The 20439-nt window shown below is 39.3% G+C and overlaps 1 protein-coding gene across 1 annotated transcript in view; it reads right to left on the bottom strand.

Moving 5' to 3' along the window:
* The window catches only part of LOC117542293 (FRAS1-related extracellular matrix protein 1-like), a 290781-nt gene that overhangs the window by 248488 nt on the left and 21854 nt on the right, over positions 1–20439 (bottom strand). Inside the window, 4 exon segments of the mRNA XM_034209862.1 lie at positions 2024–2114; positions 2311–2507; positions 2626–2768; positions 3375–3719. Coding sequence (XP_034065753.1) covers positions 2024–2114; positions 2311–2507; positions 2626–2768; positions 3375–3719 — 776 coding nt within the window.

Below are 20439 nucleotides of genomic sequence, written 5' to 3'. Positions count from 1 at the left end.
TGAAAAATGATGTTAAAGTAAGCAAAATAAAGTCCGCCAACTCGCCCGGAGTAAATTGCACAGACAGCAGTTAGTAAGATTGATTTCAGTAGCCACTTGTCTGGAAATACCGAAGACTAGAAACGGTTTTGAAAACTTTTGTCACGTAGTGATCGTCTTCTCAATAGAACATCTTTGATAATGTCTTCTGGCCAATCAGAATCAAGATAACAGCGTGGTGTTGTTGCAGGAAGTCCCGACGGAGAATACTTTTGCTGTAGTACAGTAGGCTACAATCTGAAATGCGTACCGTCACTTGTGTCGTCACAAAGCGCATTTGAGTACGACAGAGTCGGTCTCCGTGTGCACAGACAGGGCTGCTGTTAACGTTGGTCTCTGTACAACGGAATTGTGCCAAAACTACGCCAACCGGCTGCGGAGGGAGACTCCCCCCCTTCACTGGAGAACTGCGCTAAAACAGCTGATCACAACGTTCACACTCTGTGGTCACGAAGTACTCCACTAGCCCCCCGTCCCGTCCCGTCCCCGTCGACTTTCCTGAAGTACTCCCCCGTTGATAGAAATCAACACGTAATGAATTAAGACCCCACAGTTTGATGATTGATAGGTGTGTGTGCTGTCTTTCATTTTGACACACAGAAAAATGTTATAATAAACATAGATACTGTATGTGAAATGGATATATCCGCCTTCTTTCATTTATCTTTCCATTCCCACAACAATATACATAAAGAAATGGCATTTTTGGACATAGTTTGAATGGTGATTAATCATGATTAATTAATTTTTAAGCTGTGATTAATCTGATTACAATTTGTAATCGTTTGACAGCCCTAAATATAATACATGATAATGTATAAATTGATTTACTTCGATCTACTGTACTGTGTAAAAACATCACAACAATATTACAAAAATATACTGCATATTAAAGCAAACTATTGTAAAGGTAAAAGTATGAGCATAAAAAATAAAGAAGTGTAAACATTTACATTATTATTATGATTATTTAATATATAAAGACTATATATTATTGAATTACAATTAAGATAATAAGATTATATATACTTTATTTGATCTAAAATATTGATGTTTTTTCATTATAGTAGCCTGTGAAAACCATAACAAATATGTGATTAAATGCTATTCAGCAAACACAACTGCAGAGCTGCAAACATTACTGAAGTACTGAAAGTCCAGGAAACAATCTGAAGACCAAAGTTCACCCAGTTGTCTTTGTATATTTGTGAATGAAGCGCCATCTCATGGTTAAATCCTGCAATTGAACAAATGGTGAAATCTGGCAACGCCCCTCTCAGGAAATAGTGGGAGGGCTTTAAAATCCCAGCCACTGGGAACCGCTGGGTTTCTGGTTGGAATCCGCTGGTTGGAGTACATTCTAGCGTGTTACATCTGTACTCAAGTACAATTTTGAGATATCTACTTTACTTTTTTAAATTATTTATAATACAATGCCTTTAGAATACCAACTTTTGTATAATTAATATAATAAATCAAAGTTTATTTATATAGCCCAATATCATAAAACACATTTGTCTCAGTGGGCTTTAAATATAAAACATTTTTATTATTTTACTATATGTATTACTTAAATGACTTTGCATCATCAGATTTAACTCTAACTGCTTATTAATATATTTAAGGTCCTTACTGAGCTCTTAAATCTTCTTTTCTTTCTTTTAAACAGACCAAATCTGCCACTGCTGTAAACAAATCCAAATAGTTTTAGTTTCCAATTAACCTGTTTCAAGTATTTTTTTAATACTTTATATTATTTTTCAGAATTTTAGTGTCGAAAACTGACATTCTTTTTTTTCAAGCTACAGGAAAGGACTTTTACCTTCAAGTGAGATTGTTTTGTTAGTTATCCAATAATTGTTTAGTTAATATCACATCTGTTTAGAATCCTATTATACACTTCATTAGACTTCTTTCAAATGGTAGGATGGTGCTGGTTATATAGTATAGTATATAGTTAATGTGTTTTTATATATTTTCACACCTGTGTGAAGGACTTTAACACCGGCACCATGTGGTCTTTCTTCATGCTGTTGGTGGTGTCTGTGTAGAACAGACGTCCCGCATCCATCAGCCTGAAAATAAAAGATAAGTAAAAAACTGTTTAATTCAATATTAGAATCAATGTGTTTATTCTCCAGAATAAAAGAGTTAATCAGATGTTTTTGAAGGGGTTTGACATTTACATTTCAGGTAAGCTGTCTTTTTGCTAAGCTAGGCTAAATATGTCATGGACCTGAGGATAGCAGAGCAGTCCCATCCTGTCCTTACCCAGGATGCAGTGGGTTGATGCAGGGCTGTGTGATGACGTAGCTCAGGTCTGTGTCTGGATGCTCACGGTCGGTGAAGTGGAGGTGAGCCTGAGTGACATGAACCACCTCTGTCTCCCTAACCGTCAGGGAGCGAATGCTGCCGGAGACCTCCACCGGCAGCTGGTCCTTCACCGGGAAAACATGGACCACCACCGTCTGGATCCACAGAGGGGAAAGGGGTCAATGTGACAGAAAACCTTTTTATTCTGATGACAGAAAAGTCTATCAGTTAGTGTTGATTTGAATCAAACACGTCATAAGTACTCTGACTCACATATGTCTGGGAGAGGTAGGGCGGCTGGTGGCTGTCAGACAGCGTGAAGTCGAAGGAGTCCTCAAACTGTTCCTCTCCTGAGTGCTGGTAGTAGATCTGACCCTGGATCAGACCTCTCTGCAGGAAACTCTCCACTGGAACTCCTGCATGGAAAGCTAAACAGATCTAAATATGTACATCACCAGATGACGAGCATCAACTTTAACTTTAACATTGTAAAGGTTCTACCACTGCTGAGAGAAACTGCTGAGATCAGTGTATTTACATGTATTGAAACCTAGGGCTGTCAATATACAGTATTTGAAAGTGAAGTGATCTGACTATGGGATGTTTTTTTTTACGAGGTAGTACGACTAGGGAAGCATTTTCTTTTGGCGAAAATTGATATTTTTTACTGATTCATTGATGTTTGTGTTTTTTGTATTTATTTTATTGTCACTTGTAGGTGCACAAAGCTGTAAAACATGAAAGGGACCCCATACACCAGACTGGGAAAGAAAACTAAAACAATTCAATTCAATAGCTAACTAAATAAAGAGAGAAACCATGACTTCATAGAGGTTCACTCTAAGGTCAAAATCAGTTTTTGTTGCTGAAGAAATGTCTTTAACAAGGAATGGTACAAAACAAAACCCGCCCTGTTGGGCTTAATTTCTAACCACAGTAACCACTTTGAGCTTAAAAACAGAATAAAAACCAACTCTTTTATATCAAAGTGTAATAAGTAGAGTGTATTTTGCATCCCTCACCTGTCTCCTGGGTGGAGGTCTTCCTAAGCAGCTGCCCCACCCGAGGGCTGGAGGTCACCTGGTACAGAATGTAGTCGTCGCTGGAGTCCAGGTCGGAGGCCAACAGCATCAACTGCTCCAGCCTCACAGCACCACCTTCCTGCACCTCCACTGCCACGTTGTTTATGAGAAAGGGCGGGGAGTCGTCTTTGGGCAGAATGTTGATGGGGAACTTGTGGCGGATGCTGTGACGGCCGTCGCTGATGCGGAAGACGATGTGGTCGTGGGTGGTGTCACTGTCGGAGTGATGGTAAACAACCACACCCTCCCTCAGATCCCCGACACGAAACATGAATGCCTTCCTACCTGGGGAACAGGAAACAGCATCAGACTGTACACATGTTCACATCTGGAAAGGAAGTCTTCTTAGGACGAGATGATGGAAAACAGAATAAAGTTAAATGTGAACAAAGGAAAACTTTGTTTACATTTTTCATATTTTAACAACTAAAGAGAGGGGTTCATGGGAAACTGATTTATAATTCATTAATGCTATGTTGCGTACCATGATCACATAATAATGTTCCTTATATTGTGATTTATGTTTTTGAAAGACACAAACATTAAAATCAGTTTTTCTTATTATATGACATATAACATCATCATCATCATCATCATCTTTATTTAAAGAGACTCTTGGTCCATTATTACAAGACATACAACACTCAAATATAAATTAAAAAAGGCAGTGATAGCAATGTTTCCACAGAGGTGACTGGTATCGGACAGCACTGAAACACGGATTTGACAGCAGCATAATGATAGAGTTATGAGAAACATTCAATCGACAGATGAATTTGTACATCAGATTTCTCAAAAGAGCATGGAACGTGTTGACTCGTGCGTTACAGAACATTTCACTTGCACTGCACCACCTTGGTTTTCTAAGCAGTATACGCAAACAGTCATTATATGCAACCTGGAGCTTCCGGAGGCTCGCCTTCTTATACTTGACCCACAAGGGGGCAGTATAGAGAGGAGTGCAATAACATTACATTACATTGCATTTAGCTGACGCTTTTATCCAAAGCGACTTACAATAAGTACATTCGACCAGGAAGACACAACCTTGAAGAAAACAGAATCATATAAGTACATCAGGTTTCATAGAGCCAAACATTTCAAGTGCTACTCAACTGGCTTTAGGTAAGCCAGTCCTTTATTAGTATAAAAGTGCTTCGTTAATAGTTCTAACGCTCGAAGTGGAGTCGAAAGAGATGAGTTTTCAGTTTGCGCCGGAAGATGTGCAAGCTATCTGCTGTCCTGATGTCAATGGGGAGCTCATTCCACCATCTTGGAGCCAGGACAGCAAACCCACGTGTTTTCGCCGATGGGAACTTGGGTCCCCCTCGCAGCGAGGGCGCAACGAGTCGTTTGGCTGATGCAGAGCGTAGTGCACGCGCTGGGGTGTACGGTTTAACCATGTCCTGGATGTAGGAAGGGCCAGATCCATTCGCAGCATGGTAAGCAAGTACCAGTGTCTTGAAGTGGATTCTAGCAGTTACCGGAAGCCAGTGAAGGGAGCGGAGGAGCGGCGTGGTGTGGGAGAATTTAGGAAGGTTGAAGACCAGACGAGCCGCTGCATTCTGGATGAGCTGCAGAGGTCGGATGGCACATGCAGGTAGACCAGCCAGGAGGGAGTTGCAGTAGTCTAGGCGTGAGATGACGAGAGCCTGGACCAGAACCTGAGTCGCTTTCTGAGTCAGCTGGGGACGTATCTTCCTGATGTTGTAAAGCGTGTATCTGCAGCAACGGGTTGTAGCAGCGATGTTTGCAGTGAAGGACAGTTTGTTATCTAGGGTCACACCCAGATTCCTTGCAGTCTGAGTCGGGGAAACAACTGAGGTGCCGATGTTGATTGTTAGGTCAAGAGTGGGACAATCTTTTCCCGGGAGGAAGAGCAGCTCAGTCTTGTCAAGGTTGAGCTTGAGATGGTGAGCAGACATCCACTGAGAGATGTCAGCTAGACAAGCAGAGATGCGTGCAACGACCTGGGTCTCTGAGCGGGGAAAGGACAGAATTAATTGGGTGTCGTCAGCGTAGCAGTGGTAAGAAAAATCATGCGGGCTAATGACTGATCCGAGCGAGTTTGTGTACAGGGAGAAGAGGAGGGGACCAAGAACAGAGCCCTGAGGGACCCCCGTAGTTAATTGACAAGGGTCGGACTCAGACCCTCTTCAAGTCACCCTGTAGGTACGGTCTTTCAGGTATGAGGTGAGGAGGGAAAGTGCAGAGCCTGAAACTCCAAGTTTTTGGAGAGTGCGAAGGAGGATCTGATGATTCACCGTGTCGAATGCAGCAGACAGGTCCAAAAGGATGATGACAGAGGAGAGGGATGCAGTTTTGGCAGTGTGCAGTTCCTCCGTGACAGCAATGAGAGCAGTTTCTGTGGAGTGACCTGCCTTGAAACCAGACTGGTGCGGATCCAGAAGGTTGTTCTGATTGAGATAACAGGAGAGTTGTTTAAAGACAGCGCGTTCAAGTGATTTAGACAGGAACGGGAGGAGAGAGACAGGCCTGTAGTTTATAATATCAGACGGGTTGAGAGTGGGTTTCTTTAGGAGAGGGTTTACTCTTGCTTCCTTGAGACTGTTTGGAAAGTGACCAGAAGTTAGAGAAGTGTTGTTGAAATGGGTGAGAAACGGTAGAATATCAGGAGCGATAGTCTGAAGGAGGTTTGAAGGAATAGGGTCCAGAGGACAGGTGGTAGGGCGGGCAGAGGTAATGAGGGTAAGAACCTCACTTGGAGAGAGAGGGGAAAAGGAGGTTAGTGTGTTGGTGGAAGGAAGGTCTGGTGACCCAGCGGTGAGTAAAGGTGAGTCAGAAAAAGAAGAGCGAATATCATCAATAAGCTCTAAAGAGGTTCACCTTAACCTTATCTGAACACCAAGAGAATTTTCTAGCCAACATGTTGGCTTGTATATATAAGACACGCCGCTGTCTGTATGTCATCATCATCAGCCATTTCATCTGTGATGATGTGTCCCAGATACTTAGTGTTACAGCAAACAGACAGCACCTGTCCTGACAGGTAGAATGTTGGAAAACCAAGGTTCTTATCCCCTTTTGCTCTGCAGCTCATTACAGCGCTCTTCTTAGCATTGTATTTAACATCAAATTTGACTCCGTAATCAGAACAAACATTTAGCAACTGCTGAAAACCAGCACTGCTAGGAGAAACAATTGCCAGATCATCGGCATACATAAGATGGTTTACAATCACATTACCAATCACACACCCTGTTTTACAGACACTTAAATCATCTGATAGATCATTCATATAGATATTAAAAAGGCATGGTGAGAGGAGCCCCCCCTGGCGGACTCCATTACCAACACCAAATGGCGCCGAGACTGCATTCCCCCATTTGATCCACATGCTCTGGTTGGCATACCAATAAGCCAGGATCCTAATTATACTGTTAGGCACACCCCTTTGTCTCCATTTTAAAAACAGTTTATGATGGTTAACTCGGTCAAAAGCCTTAGAGGCATCAATAAAACCAATCAGAACAGTGGAATTCTGTCTTCTATATGTTTCTACCATTTCCTTCAAAGCATAGATGCATAGCTCAGTACCATGCTTAGCCTTGAAGCCAAACTGGTTATCTGAGGTACATAAATAGGAACATAGACTATCTAACAAAATTATTTCCAGGACTTTGGATAACACACTGGCTAGAGCAGGGGTGGCCAACCCGCGGCTCTCGAGCCGCATGCGGCTCTTTGCCTAGTTTCATGCGGCTCTTCAGTTCATATCGAATTGTATAGCCTATGTGTGAGTTTGGGGGAGAGACACTGACTCCTGACTAGTGTTGCACGGTGTACCGATACTTGAAAGGTACCGCGATACCCTGCCGTTAAAAACGTTACGATTCCTCCGTTTCATTAGTATCGGTACTTTAAGAATGACGGGGAAAAGTACTCCGGTGAGAAAGCGCCGTTTTAATAAGAGCCGTGTGTGTTCAGCGCTCTGCTTCCACTCCCTGCACTGCAGCCGTGCCTGCAGTCCCGCCCCTCTCAAGCACACTCAAGTGCCTCCCCTCTCTCGTGCACGCTCTAGCTGCCAGAGCATGTGAGAAAACGAGAAGCATGGCTGCAAGTGGGAGTGCAACTGCCGCTGCGCCTCGGCTTGTTGACAAAAAAGACAACAGAAGCGACATTTGGAAGTATTTTAGCGATATCTCTGACAGTGAGGGCAAGCCTACGGACACCACGAGGCCTGTCTGTAAGAAATGTATTAATTGTATTTAATACAAATTATTGTCATTTATTTTATTTATTGTTCTCATTGTTTAAAAGTTTGTGTTATGGTTCTGGTGTGAAATAAAGCACAATGAATTACATTTAATACGGTTTCCCTTTTTTTAAGAAAATAATCGGAATCGCAATTCTTGACTTGGTATCGAAACCAAAATGTTGGTATCGTGACAACACTAGCTACTCCTGACAGTTAAACCTGATATTTAGTAGTCTGTTAAGTATTGAATGCTGATAATTCTGACGTAATTTGGCCGGTCAAAGTTGTTTGGGCTCGGATAAAATCGCTCCGTTACTTTCGTCCCGTGTTACTTTTGTCCCGTGTTACTTTCGTCCCGGCTCTCCCTACGTGTGTATGTGTGGTGTCAGGTGTCAGTATGAGAGGATGACAGCGCATCTAAATTTGATGTGGCCCAAGAGCCAATCACAATAATACCTGCGATGCAGTGAACCAATTTGAGGGGGGGGAAACCTATCGTTGATTAAACACTATCCAGTGTTTCCCCTACCATTGTCTTGGAGGGGCGCTGCGCCCCGCCAACAGAGCCCCGCGCCCCCCCCTGAAATTCAAGGTGTTTAAAAAATATATATAATTTTTTTTTTTAAATATATATATAGCACCAAATTCCAAATAATCTATAACTACTGTCACTTTTCACATTGAACATGTGCTCTTTTATTAAATAAACTAAACGCTTTCATTTTAAGTTGTGAGTTTAGTGTTTTTGACCCTAAGAAACACTGATGCATTAATCAATAACAATAATCCACAGCTCCTCTCTCTGCTCCTGAGGATTTAAAAAATATATATCCCAATGCCACAAAAATGCATCAGTGACGTGGTTGAAATCTTGTCTCCAGAAAACAAAAAACTGAAACAAGCGGTATCAGTGACTGTGTGTTTGATGTGGCTCTTTGCAGAAACATAGAAAAAATGTGGCTCTTAACCTCTGACTGGTTGGCCAGCCCTGGGCTAGAGCAATTGGTCTATAGTTATCCAAGCTCCCTACCTTGCCCGCTTTGTCCTTAATGACAGGGACCAAAGTAACAGTCAACATGGAGTCTGGCAACATACCATGAGTCATGAGGCCGGTAAAACAAATGGCAAGAAGAACTGCAACCTTCGGGCTTGCCAGTTTAAGGTGCTCTGCAGTGATTCGGTCAGAGCCGCATGCTTTGTTATCAGCTAGCTATGCAATTGCCCGATAAACCTCTTTAGCTGTGATTCCCACTGTGTCACTTTTCACAACATTATCCACTTTGTAACCTTCATTTAAAAAAAAAGAAAAAAGTTGTAATCCCTTTTTTGATTGATTAAAATGAATATAACCCATCCATAACGTAAAGCAATAGAGAACCGCAGTGACGCATCCTAAAACCCGGAAGTAAGTTAGCATTTTTACCACTTCCGGTTCCTTCGTCAAAAAGCAATGCATTTTCTCCATAGGGTTTTGGAAAATAGCTCGAAATAAGGTCTGTGTTTGACACAAATTGAAGAGATGGATGACATTTTGTTCTACGACATTAAATACATCAGCAGTGACCCCACTGGCAACCCTGTCTCCTAAAAATAACGTTCCCACAGAACTAAACTGCATTCTCAATTACGTTTAGCTAGAAACATATTTTCTCCAACGTTACGTTCGTATCTCAAATACGTTTATTTTCTACATATCTTCTAGAAACATATTTTCTCCCACGTTACGTTTCTTATGAACGTATCTTAAATACGTTTATTTTCTACATATCTTTGCCATTTATTGTCTTGCTTATAATAATGATAATAGTCATTTATAAATATAATTTTAGAGCACACATTTGAAATCAGTAGGCAAGGCTGTAATTTCGCCAGCTGTCACTCTCATGAGCGAGGCAGAAAATAATAGTTTTAACATGCCAAAAAGCTGCTATGTCGTTTATTGCACCTCAAACATTAAAACAAATCCAGAGTTAAGTGTTTCTGTACTTCCTCTAAGAAGAAAGGACAGTAACAGAAGATCTCTGTGACGCCAGATGTGGTGTTGTTAATGCGATATGATATCCAGTTTAGGATGGCCGAAGACACTACACTACCCATAATCCCCAGCTATCGTTTGGGACTACAGTCCCGTTGACAAACCCCATGATTAATCTTCAAGCTCTGGGATTGGATGTTGGAGTGGCAGTGCGCCAAGGTTACGCCGAGCGTCAAGCTCTTTGAAATGGAACGAAACCACGGCAGACTATTCAAAACTGGACTCGAACGCCCCCCCAGAACTACACATGCTGGCTATTGTGTTTCGCAAAATGTTCTCTATGGCACGTCTCTACTGGGAATTGTAGTTTTAAAAGATGTTTTCGTTTTCCCCAAAATTAGAAGTTGACAGTATTAAACTGTGTACAGCCCTGGAGGTTTAGGCGATAGGAAACAAATTGGTGTGTACACTTTTAAAACATGTAATTACTAAATGGGTGAAAATCGCTTGTATCCATAATGGGCAGCATTAATATATACCCACATGACAGCTCATTGTTACTTTGTAACTCTACTCCACTACAATTCAGAGGTTAACCTGGTATTTTTACTCCACTACATTTATTTTAGTTACTTTGCAGATTCTGATTAATGATGTGAAATATAAACAACCCTTAAAGCAGACTTTAGTTACACCTGAGTAAAATTCAGGGAAGGTGATTGTCAAGTGCCAACAATCAGGAGAGATATTTGATAGTTGGTGCTTGAGAAGATTAAACATTTATCTGCAGATCTCTATAAAGTATATTAATTACACGTTATTCTCTCTAATAGTTAATTAAAAACTGTATATAATTGCTATTTTGCACATCCCTTTCAAGATTTCAAGATTTTCAAAGGTTTATTGACATATCATATACACAACTCCGGTGTAGTTATGCAATGAATGAAAAACTTGTGTCGCAGCTGAGGTTCCTCAACAGTGCATTACAAGACATCTATCAATATGTGTATACCTCCACCATTAAACTGTCAAATTCTGCACATTTCTTATACTATCTATATAATATCAGTTAAAATAAGTGCTTCGACATAGTTTTAGACGTTAAGTACTTTGTCAGGCTTAATATGTATCTGTAGATAGATACCCCAAAAGCTTTTTTCTTATTTGAAAGAAGACCTTAACCTAAAGTATTCTTTAATGTGTTAATAAAGGTTAATTAGTTTGTCTGTTTTGCACATCCCCATATTAATATCTTTGTACATTGTGCACTAAACTGTTTTATTGTAGAGATCACTTACAGTATCTTCTTGATTTTTTATATTCTATATTTCTATCATTGACCTTCTACTTTCCCCCTATGAAAGTATGTACTCTTAATATTTTTTTCATCAAATAACATTATTCAACAAAAATAACATTATTCAACAAAAATAATTCAATAATGTGCTTTAACCACTAGGCGGTGCACACAAGGTACACACAGCATACTAATAATAACTTTGTATTATTAGTGTAGGACACTTATGTATGTATAACATCTGAAGATGTGTAGTTTTATTCCTGTTTTTACATAATTTTACAGGATATTGCTATACTATTTATCATGTTTTACTTCTACACATTAATATCTGATTTGTAAAACATCAAAGACAGAAAGGCATATCCGTCATTTAATGGTAAGCTATTGAAATTGTGATTCCATAGATGTGTCTCCCATCACCCAAATCCCCTGACTATTCTCTCAATTCAGTATTTACATTCTTATATTCAAAGAAAATCAGGTTCTTGGGTAATCTGTTCAGTGGGTTTGTGGTGTGTTTCGCTCGAAATGTCCCTTATAGGCCTACGTCTGTTTCCGGTGACTTTATTTACGGACAAAAAGCATGCTAAAAAGCCCAAGATTATCAGGGTTCGTACGGGTGCTTGAAATCCTTGAAAATGCTTGAAATTTGACGTGGTGTTTTCAAGGTTGGGAAAGTGCTTGAATTTTGGGAATGGTGCTTGACATTGAGATAAAGTGCTTGAAAATGTAAATGCTTTACTTCTACAATAAATTGCTGTCTGACTGAATAGTTCGCTTTTTAGATTAAAAGAAAATAATTGCTTCGCTTCTACATAAAACAGCTCCGCTGCACCTTCCCGCGCTATGCGCGCGACCTGCAAGTGTTTGTGTTACGTGTGATAGATGACTGTGTGCCATGAGGTTGCAGTTTCAACGAGCGTTGGCTAGCAGAAGACAAATACAAGCCATGGCTAAGACGAGGGTCAAGCCCACGAGTAGCCTCCTGCAAAGTTTGCAAAAATAACGAGAGTCTGCGCTGACGAGCCATGAAAGGTACGCCGTAGTAGAGCATTTTAGATTAGGCTAACGTTGCATGTTATGTTTGTTTAAGCTAACGTTAGCGAGCTGAATAGCGAACTCGATTGAGGGATAATACTAATTGCAGGGGACAATCATTTCAGAGGAGAGTACCTATGTTATGTCGCCATCCTGTGGTATTCAGAAGATGAAGCACTCACGGCATTTTGTGTTATAGTCACGGAATATAATCTATTGATTCGACACAGAGCGATTTTGAAAGCAATGTATTTCTACTGGTGGTATGTTTCGTGCCTAAACCAAATGTGACTTGATCTATCGAAATCAGTCACATTGACCCGAAGACACATTTCCGTTTGTATTACTGGTCTGGGGGAAGCTGTGTGTGTGTGTGTGTGTGTGTGTGTGTGTGTGGTGTGTGTGTTGTGTGTGTGTGTGTGTGTGTGGTGGTGTGTGTGTGTGTGTGGTGTGTGTGTGGTGTGTGTGTGTGTGTGTGTGTGTGTGTGTGTGTGTGTGTGTGTGTGTGTGTGTGTGTGTGTGTGTGTGTGTGTGTGTGTGTGTGTGTGTGGTGTGTGTGTGTGTGTTGTGTGTGTGTGTGTGTGTGTGTGTGTGTGTGTGTGGTGTGTGTGTGTGGTGTGTGTGTGTGTGTGTGTGTGTGGTTGTGTGTGTGTGTGTGTGTGTGTGTGTGTGTGTGTGTGTGTGTGTGTGTGTGTGTGCCGGGGAAACACTCACAAGAAACACCGGCTGTTGTTATGCTTGCTGTGATGTTACATTAGTCCGTTCTCTGCTTGTAATTATGCCGAAGCTTCAAAGCTGTATTTATCATCTGAATTTGCTGAAACAAGTTTAATATTCTGAAAGCCAATACTTTGTTTATTTGAAAACAGATGAAAACAAACTGTCTTTTATATAAATTGAAGTATTATACAAGTAAAACTACATTTTGCTTCAATCCCATGTAATTGTAGAATGAACACAGTCTTCCTTTGAAGATGTATAAGTCAGGTGTCTTGAGTAGCATTACCTACAAATCATTTGTAAATATTATTTTCCACTTGTTACCATTGTGAGTCTATTTTTATGCAGCTCTGCGTGATTTTGTGGCTACAATTCAGACTAATACACTACCAGAGGTGGAATAAGTACTCAGATATTGTACTTGAGTAAAATTACAAGTACTCAGATCTTGTAGTGAAATGATAAGTACTCAGATATTGTACTTGAGTAAAAGTAGAAGTACTCAGATATTGTACTTGAGTAAAAGTAGAAGTACTCAGATCTTGTACTTGAGTAAAAGTAGAAGTACTCAGATCTTGTAGTGAAATGATAAGTACTCAGATATTGTACTTGAGTAAAAGTAGAAGTACTCAGATCTTGTACTTGAGTAAAAGTAGAAGTACTCAGATCTTGTACTTGAGTAAAAGTAGAAGTACTCAGATCTTGTACTTGAGTAAAAGTAGAAGTACTCAGATCTTGTACTTGAGTAAAAGTAGAAGTACTCAGATCTTGTACTTGAGTAAAAGTAGAAGTACTCAGATCTTGTACTTGAGTGAAAGTAGAAGTACCAGAGTGTAGGAATACTCTGTTACAAGTGCAAGTCCTGCATTCAAAATGTTCCTCAAGTAAAAGTAGAAAAGTATTCTCATCAAAATATAGTGAAAGTAGCTACAGTAAAAGTAGTCGTTGTGCAGATTGGTCCATTTCAGAATAATATATATGATATGTTTTATAATGATTGATCATGAAAGTGTTCTCAAAGCTGGTAAAGGTGCAGCTAGTTTGAATGACTTTGTATACTGCAGGGTAGCTGGTGGATTTACTCCAGGTGGAACTAAAGTCTGATTCAACACTTGATTAGATTTCACATCATTCATCCACATCTGTGAAGTAACTAAAGGTATTAATACATGTAGTGGAGTAAAAGTACACCATCTACCTCTGACTTATGTTCACTGCTAACCTAAAAGTACCTCAAAAATAGTAATCAATAATGTATTGAAAAGTTATTTGGCTGATTGTTTTATATTGGCTCAGCCAGGTTATATGGGAGGCCCAGTCTACGTACAGATCACTCATTTTGAAATATTAAACTTACTTTTATTTTCTTTAATTTGCCATCCTCGTGTAGAATGCATCACGAAACACACATTTGGTTGTTTATAGCATAAAGAACATCTGATTTAATGTGAGGTAGGGAAATAATCATTTGAGTATGTGCATATAAATACAGTATGTAATTTACAACAGCTGTAAGATGCTTGAAAAACTGGAAAATGCAACTTGAAAATGCTTGAAAAGTGCTTGAATTTGACTTTGGAAAAGGTGTAAGAACCCTGGATTATAGAATTAAACGAATAAATAAAAACAAGGATAATTGTGTGTTATTGTTGAGTAAATAACAGTGTGTTATTTAGAAAAGAATAACAAATTAGAAGGAAAAAAAGATTTTCAAAAATACAGATTTCAGTATTTTGAGGCTCTAAACCCCATTTATTTTCCTCACAAAAAAAAGTCAGACATTATACGATTTAAAATAAAAACAAATAAATAAAAAGATAAAACACTGGCATTTAATTTACGTTAGAATAAATAGAATGGTTTTGAATAATAGATGAGTCACTTTACAGCCCCGCCCACTTTTGGGGAAACCAACGCTGTCATTTGAACGGCGATCAAGCCTGAAGCCACAGAGCTCTACTGTTACTGTCCTTTCTTCTTAGAGGAAGTACAGAAACACGTAACTCTGGATTTGTTTTAATGTTTGAGGTGCAATAAACGACACAGCAGCTTTTTGGCATGTTAAAACTATTATTTTCTGCCTCGCTCATGAGAGTAACAGCTGGCGAAATTACAGCCTCGCCTACTGATTTCAAATGTGTGCGCTAAAATGATATTTATAAATGACTATTATCATTATTATAAGCAAGACAATAAATGGCAAAGATATGTAGAAAATAAACGTATTTAAGATACGTAACGTGGGAGAAAATACGTTTCTAGAAGATATGTAGAAAATAAACGTATTTGAGATACGTTCATAACGAACGTGACGTGGGAGAAAATACGTTTCTTGCTAAACGTAATTGAGAATGCAGTTTAGTTCTGTGGGAACGTAATTTTTAGGAGACAGGGTTGCCACTGGTGATTTTTGAAGAGTTTACGTGTCTGAAAAACGATGGTTGTTAACAAGTGGCTGAACAGGACTACAGAAGTTGTCGAGGCTGTTGTACGTCATTTCGCCGAACACGTAAACACTCCTGCTAAGTTTGTTTTCCCCCGTGTTCTGCTTGAAAGCAAGTAGCCTACCTGCCTATCTTTAGTATCTGTAGTATCTTTAGTATCTGGATATCTAGATCTGACAATTAGAATCTGTATTTTGGAAATTGTCGTTTTTAACACCGTAGTTTTACAAATTATAGAATAATAGAGTGGCGAAGTCACGCCCATCTACTCCATGGGACCTTATTTCGGAAAAATTATGTATTGAAGTCAATGAAGAGAGAAAACGTATCTTTCGATCCCGTTTGAATTGTGCCATGAATTACACATATGATGTTTGTCAATCTTAACAAATCATTTCCATGTCAAAAAAGTCACAGTTTGTCGTAAAACTGTTGAAATATAAGACTATGAAAAATACGCAACTAGAAAGACTACAAATCCCAGAGTCGCGTAAGTGAGGTCATAACTGATGTCACAATTGTTTTCGCTAAATATAAGAGATAGCTAAGATAAGATAACTTTAACAAGATGCCTGTGTGCTTAGTACCAGGTTATTGTCATACCAGCAATGGGTCTTACTCGTTCTTTCGCTTCCCATCTTATGAAAAGACCAGGAGTGGCTGGATCAAGTTAGCTACCAAGCTAGTAGCAAGCACGTTAGTTCGCATTACAGTCTTAGCCTTGTTATTTTTATTAGCCTTAACATGAAGTAACATTAAGTAACCCAAAATGTTAAACAGTAAGAGTAGTAGTCATATTTCGTGAACCCTTTGAAGAGTACTGTCACACCGGTGTGATCATTCTATCCAAAGGAGAGTCTGGATTTGTGCTATTCGGTAAGCTGACGTTACATTATTGTCCATGTCACAGTGACATTTAAATGATGGGTAGTGACTGTATCTCCGTTTTAGAGATGGCGCTGCTGAAAAGACCGCAACATAAGTAAAGATAATGAATACATCCTATTAAAACCTGTGTGGCTTATATGATAAGTCTAATTAGTACAAGCAGCATAACGTTTCACCATGTAACTAAAGATTGTAGTCAGGGAAATCAGTTTGACATATTGAACTAATAACAAATCACCTCTGGCTGGCAGAGAACTCTCTGCTCCATAGCTTCTCTTGGACGTAAAATCACATGTACATTTTACATTTATATTCAATTTAATATTCCATCCCTCACATACTTTTGTATATAATAACTTATATTTTGTTTTTCTTGTTATGCTGCTGCAACACAAATATTTCCCAAATTGGGATCAATAAAGTAATATCTTATCTTAATTAATTAAGAAATATAACTATTATAATTAGTGTAGCAGCTGACACTTATGTTCAATATGGATTAATCTACGATGTATTTCTTTAGTTCAATTTTGATCTATAAAAATGTCAAAATAGTGAAAATGTTCACGAGACTTATCAAAGTGCAAGGTTATATCTTTAGATATGTTGTTTTAGCCCATGTACTGTATGTCTTAATGCTCTTATATGTGACGGTGTGACTTCCATGAAACTAATATTTGATATCTTCCCAACAGACGAGCTGACAGGAAGCCCAATGCCTGTTCCCGCATCTGCAGCTGTCATTTTCCTTTACAAAAGAGAAAAAGGCCTGTTTCATTTGAAGCACAGAATGTAGAAGAGCATTCCTACTGTCTGAGAGGGATAATTGATGGAATGGAGGAAGAAGCTGCGTGTCTAATGACTGAGGAGGAAGCAGGTCCATCAACACAGGCTGCTGCTAATGAAGATCCTCAACCACTATCTGAGAATGCCGAGGAGCAAGCAACCACGGTAGAAGAAAAACTTCAATCTCAGCAAAGACACATAATGCAGCTAGAGATCCAGCTAGAGGAGTCCAAGGCAAAGCAGAGTTACTGCCGTGACAAGTATTCTGCCTCTCAGCTGAGTGAAAAGGTTCTTTGGATGAAGACAGGATTGCCAGATAGAGACACATTCAGTGCTGTGTGTGCAACCCAGTCTCACGGCATTTCGTGTTCACCAACACGATTTTGAATCTATTGATTCGTGTTCCCCAACACGATTTGCCCCTTTTTTTTCATGTTGCACAGCACGATTTTTTTTCGTGTTGCACAGCACGATTTTAAAAGCAATGTATTTCTATTGCCTGCAGCACGTCTTTTTCTCCGGTCGGGTCGAGGAAGACCTGAAGCTGTGTGGTTCATAAAAACATGTTCTTACTCAATATCAAGCCACAATTATTGCTTTTATTTTAAATCGTATAATTTCGGACTTTTGTTGCCGTCTGTGAGGAAAATAAATGGGGCTCAGAGCCAAAGAATACTGAAATCTGTATTTTTTAAATCTTTTTTTCCTTCTAATTTGTTATTCTTTTCAAAATAACACACTGTTATTTACTCACCAATAACACACAATTATCCTTGCTTTTATTTATTGGTTTAATTCCATAATCTCGGGCTTTTTTGGCGTCCGTCAGGAACTGAATTTCAAAATAAAATATCCGGAAACAGACGTAGGACTATAAGGGACATTTCGAGCGTCATTGCGATTGTCAACCTTTCTGAGTTTAGGATGGCCGAAGACACTACACTACCCATAATCCCCAGCTATCGTTTAGGACTACAGTCCCCCGTAAGGTTACGCAGAGCGTCAAACAGCTGTGTGAAATGGAACGAAACCACGCCAGACTATCCAAAACTGGAATCGAACGCCCCCCCCAGAACTACACATGCTGGATGCTGGCTATTGTGTTTCGCCAAATGTTCTATGGGACGTCTCTACTGAACGTTTTCGTTTTTCCCACAATTAGAAGTTGCCAGTATTAAACACATTGGCGTTATCAAATGTAAAACTATTATATATATATTATTTATTATAATTAATAAATGGGTGAAAATCGCTATATATACCCACATGACAGCTCATTGTTACTTTGTAATTCTACTCCACTACAATTCAGAGGTTAACCTGGTATTTTTACTCCACTGCATTTATTTGAGTTACTTTGCAGATTCTGATTAATGATGTGAAATATAAACAACCCTTAAATCAGACTTTAGTTACACCTGAGTAAAATTCAGGTAAGGTGATTGTCAAGTGCCAACAATCAGGAGAGATATTTGATAGTTGGTGCTTGAGAAGACTAAACATGTATCTGCAATTGACATGAATGGAAACGAGTAATAAAGTATATTCATTACTCGTTATTCTCTACTAATAGTTAATTAAAGACTGTATATTATGGCTATTTTGCACATCCCTTTCAAGATTTTCAAAGGTTTATTGACATATCATATACACAACTACGGTGTAGTTATGCAATGAATGAAACACTTGGGTCACAGGTTCCTCAACAGTGCATTACAAGACATCTATCAATATGTGTGTACCTCCACCATTAAACTGTCATATTCTGCACATTTCTTATTCTATCTACATACATACAAGTATAATTCATATGTATAATATCAGTTAAAATAAGTGCTTCAACATAGTTAACATTGCAGGAAAGCAATATATTAGACGTTAAGTACTTTGTCAGGCTTAATATTTATCTGTAGATAGATACCCCCCAACGTTTTTTTCTTATTTAAAAGAAGACCTTAATCTGTTATTTAATGTTTAAATAAAGGTTAATTCGTTTTTCTGTTTTGCACCTCCTCCTATTAATATCTTTGTACATGCTGCACTAAACTGTTTTATTGGAGAGATCACTTTATAGTATCTTCTTGATTTTTTATATTCTATATTTCTATACTTATACTTTCCCCCTATGAAAGTATGTACTCTTAATATTTGTTTTATCAAACACAATAATTCAATAACGTGCTTTAACCACTAGATGCACACAAGGTACACAAATGTTTTCCGGATTTCATATCATATAAACACCAAATCCCAGCATGCATTGCGGCTAAAACATCCAATAAACGAGCTTAAAACCATAGCTGAGGATCTTGGGTAATGCCTATGTCCGGTTATTTTTATTTTGAAATTCAGTCCCTGACGGAGGCCAAAAAAGCCCGAGATTATGGAATTAAACCAATAAATAAAATCAAGCATAATTGTGTATTATTGGTGAGTAAATAACAGTGTGTTATTTTGAAAAGAATAACAAATTAGAAGGAAACAAATATTTAAAAAATACAGATTTCAGTATCCTTGATATTGAGTAAGAACATGTTTTTATGAACCACACAGCTTCAGGTCTTCCTCGACCCGACCGGAGAAAAAGACGTGCTGCAAGCAGTAGAAATACATTGCTTTTAAAATCGTGCTGTGCAACACGAAAAAAAAGGGGCAAATCGTGTTGGGGAACACGAATCAATAGATTCAAAATCGTGTTGGTGAACACGAAATGCCGTGAGACTGGGTTGGTGTGTGAGTATGTTGCTCGTTTTGAGGGTTCCATTACATACCCAGAACGTTGGTTCCTCAAAGCACTGAGTCTTGAAGACCAAGTTTTCATGACCCTCATGAAACTGCGTCATAATTACACTGCACTCTTTCACTGAGGTGAAAGCACTGTCAGAAATGTGATTGTAACAAATATAGAGGTTCTCCACAAAGTACTTTTTAAGGACATAATGAGTACTGTTCCCAGCCGGGAGAAAAAATAAAACCAGCTTGCCTTCTTCATTTCGGCACATCCAAAACTGCAGAATGATAGTGGATTGTACGGACATCAACATTGCTATCCCCAAGCAAATGGATATCCAGAAAGAGACCTACTCTGCTGACCGTGGCATGCACTCCTTCAAACTTAGTGGCGAGCCGTGACTTTTATACCTAGGCCCTCTGACCCCCCCCTTCCCTCGAAAAAAAAAGAAGAGTTATTACGTCACAGCGTACTTCAGCAGAATATCAAAACAGCGGCCCGGGGTGCAACACGCATGAATGACAGCGACCCTCTACCACACAAAACAACACCATTTATATAAACACCTATCATGACAGGCTCCCACAGCCAAGTAACAATTACAAATGAATTAAGTCGGCACGGCGGCCCGCATTGAAAATGACTTAGGCCTACCTTTGATGATCAAATCACTGAAACACAAAATCCATCCTCCTGTCCTTTTGGATGAAGCACTTGCGGGTCATGCAGCTGATCCTTTGCCACTCCAGTTTATCATTGTAACGGCCCGTCTACACTACAGGCGTCAAAAAATGCTTTCAACGCTTCGCCCATTCATTTGAATGGGGTGACGTAGGATATTTTCAAACTTCGCCGAACTGCATTGTGGGTAGCATGGCAAGGCGTTGCAAGCATCGCAAGC

This window comes from Gymnodraco acuticeps, unplaced genomic scaffold, assembly GCF_902827175.1.
Source record: "Gymnodraco acuticeps unplaced genomic scaffold, fGymAcu1.1, whole genome shotgun sequence".
Lineage (NCBI taxonomy): Eukaryota > Metazoa > Chordata > Actinopteri > Perciformes > Bathydraconidae > Gymnodraco > Gymnodraco acuticeps.
Note: the sequence above shows the minus strand (reverse complement) of the source record. Positions and strands in the feature narration are given on the sequence as shown.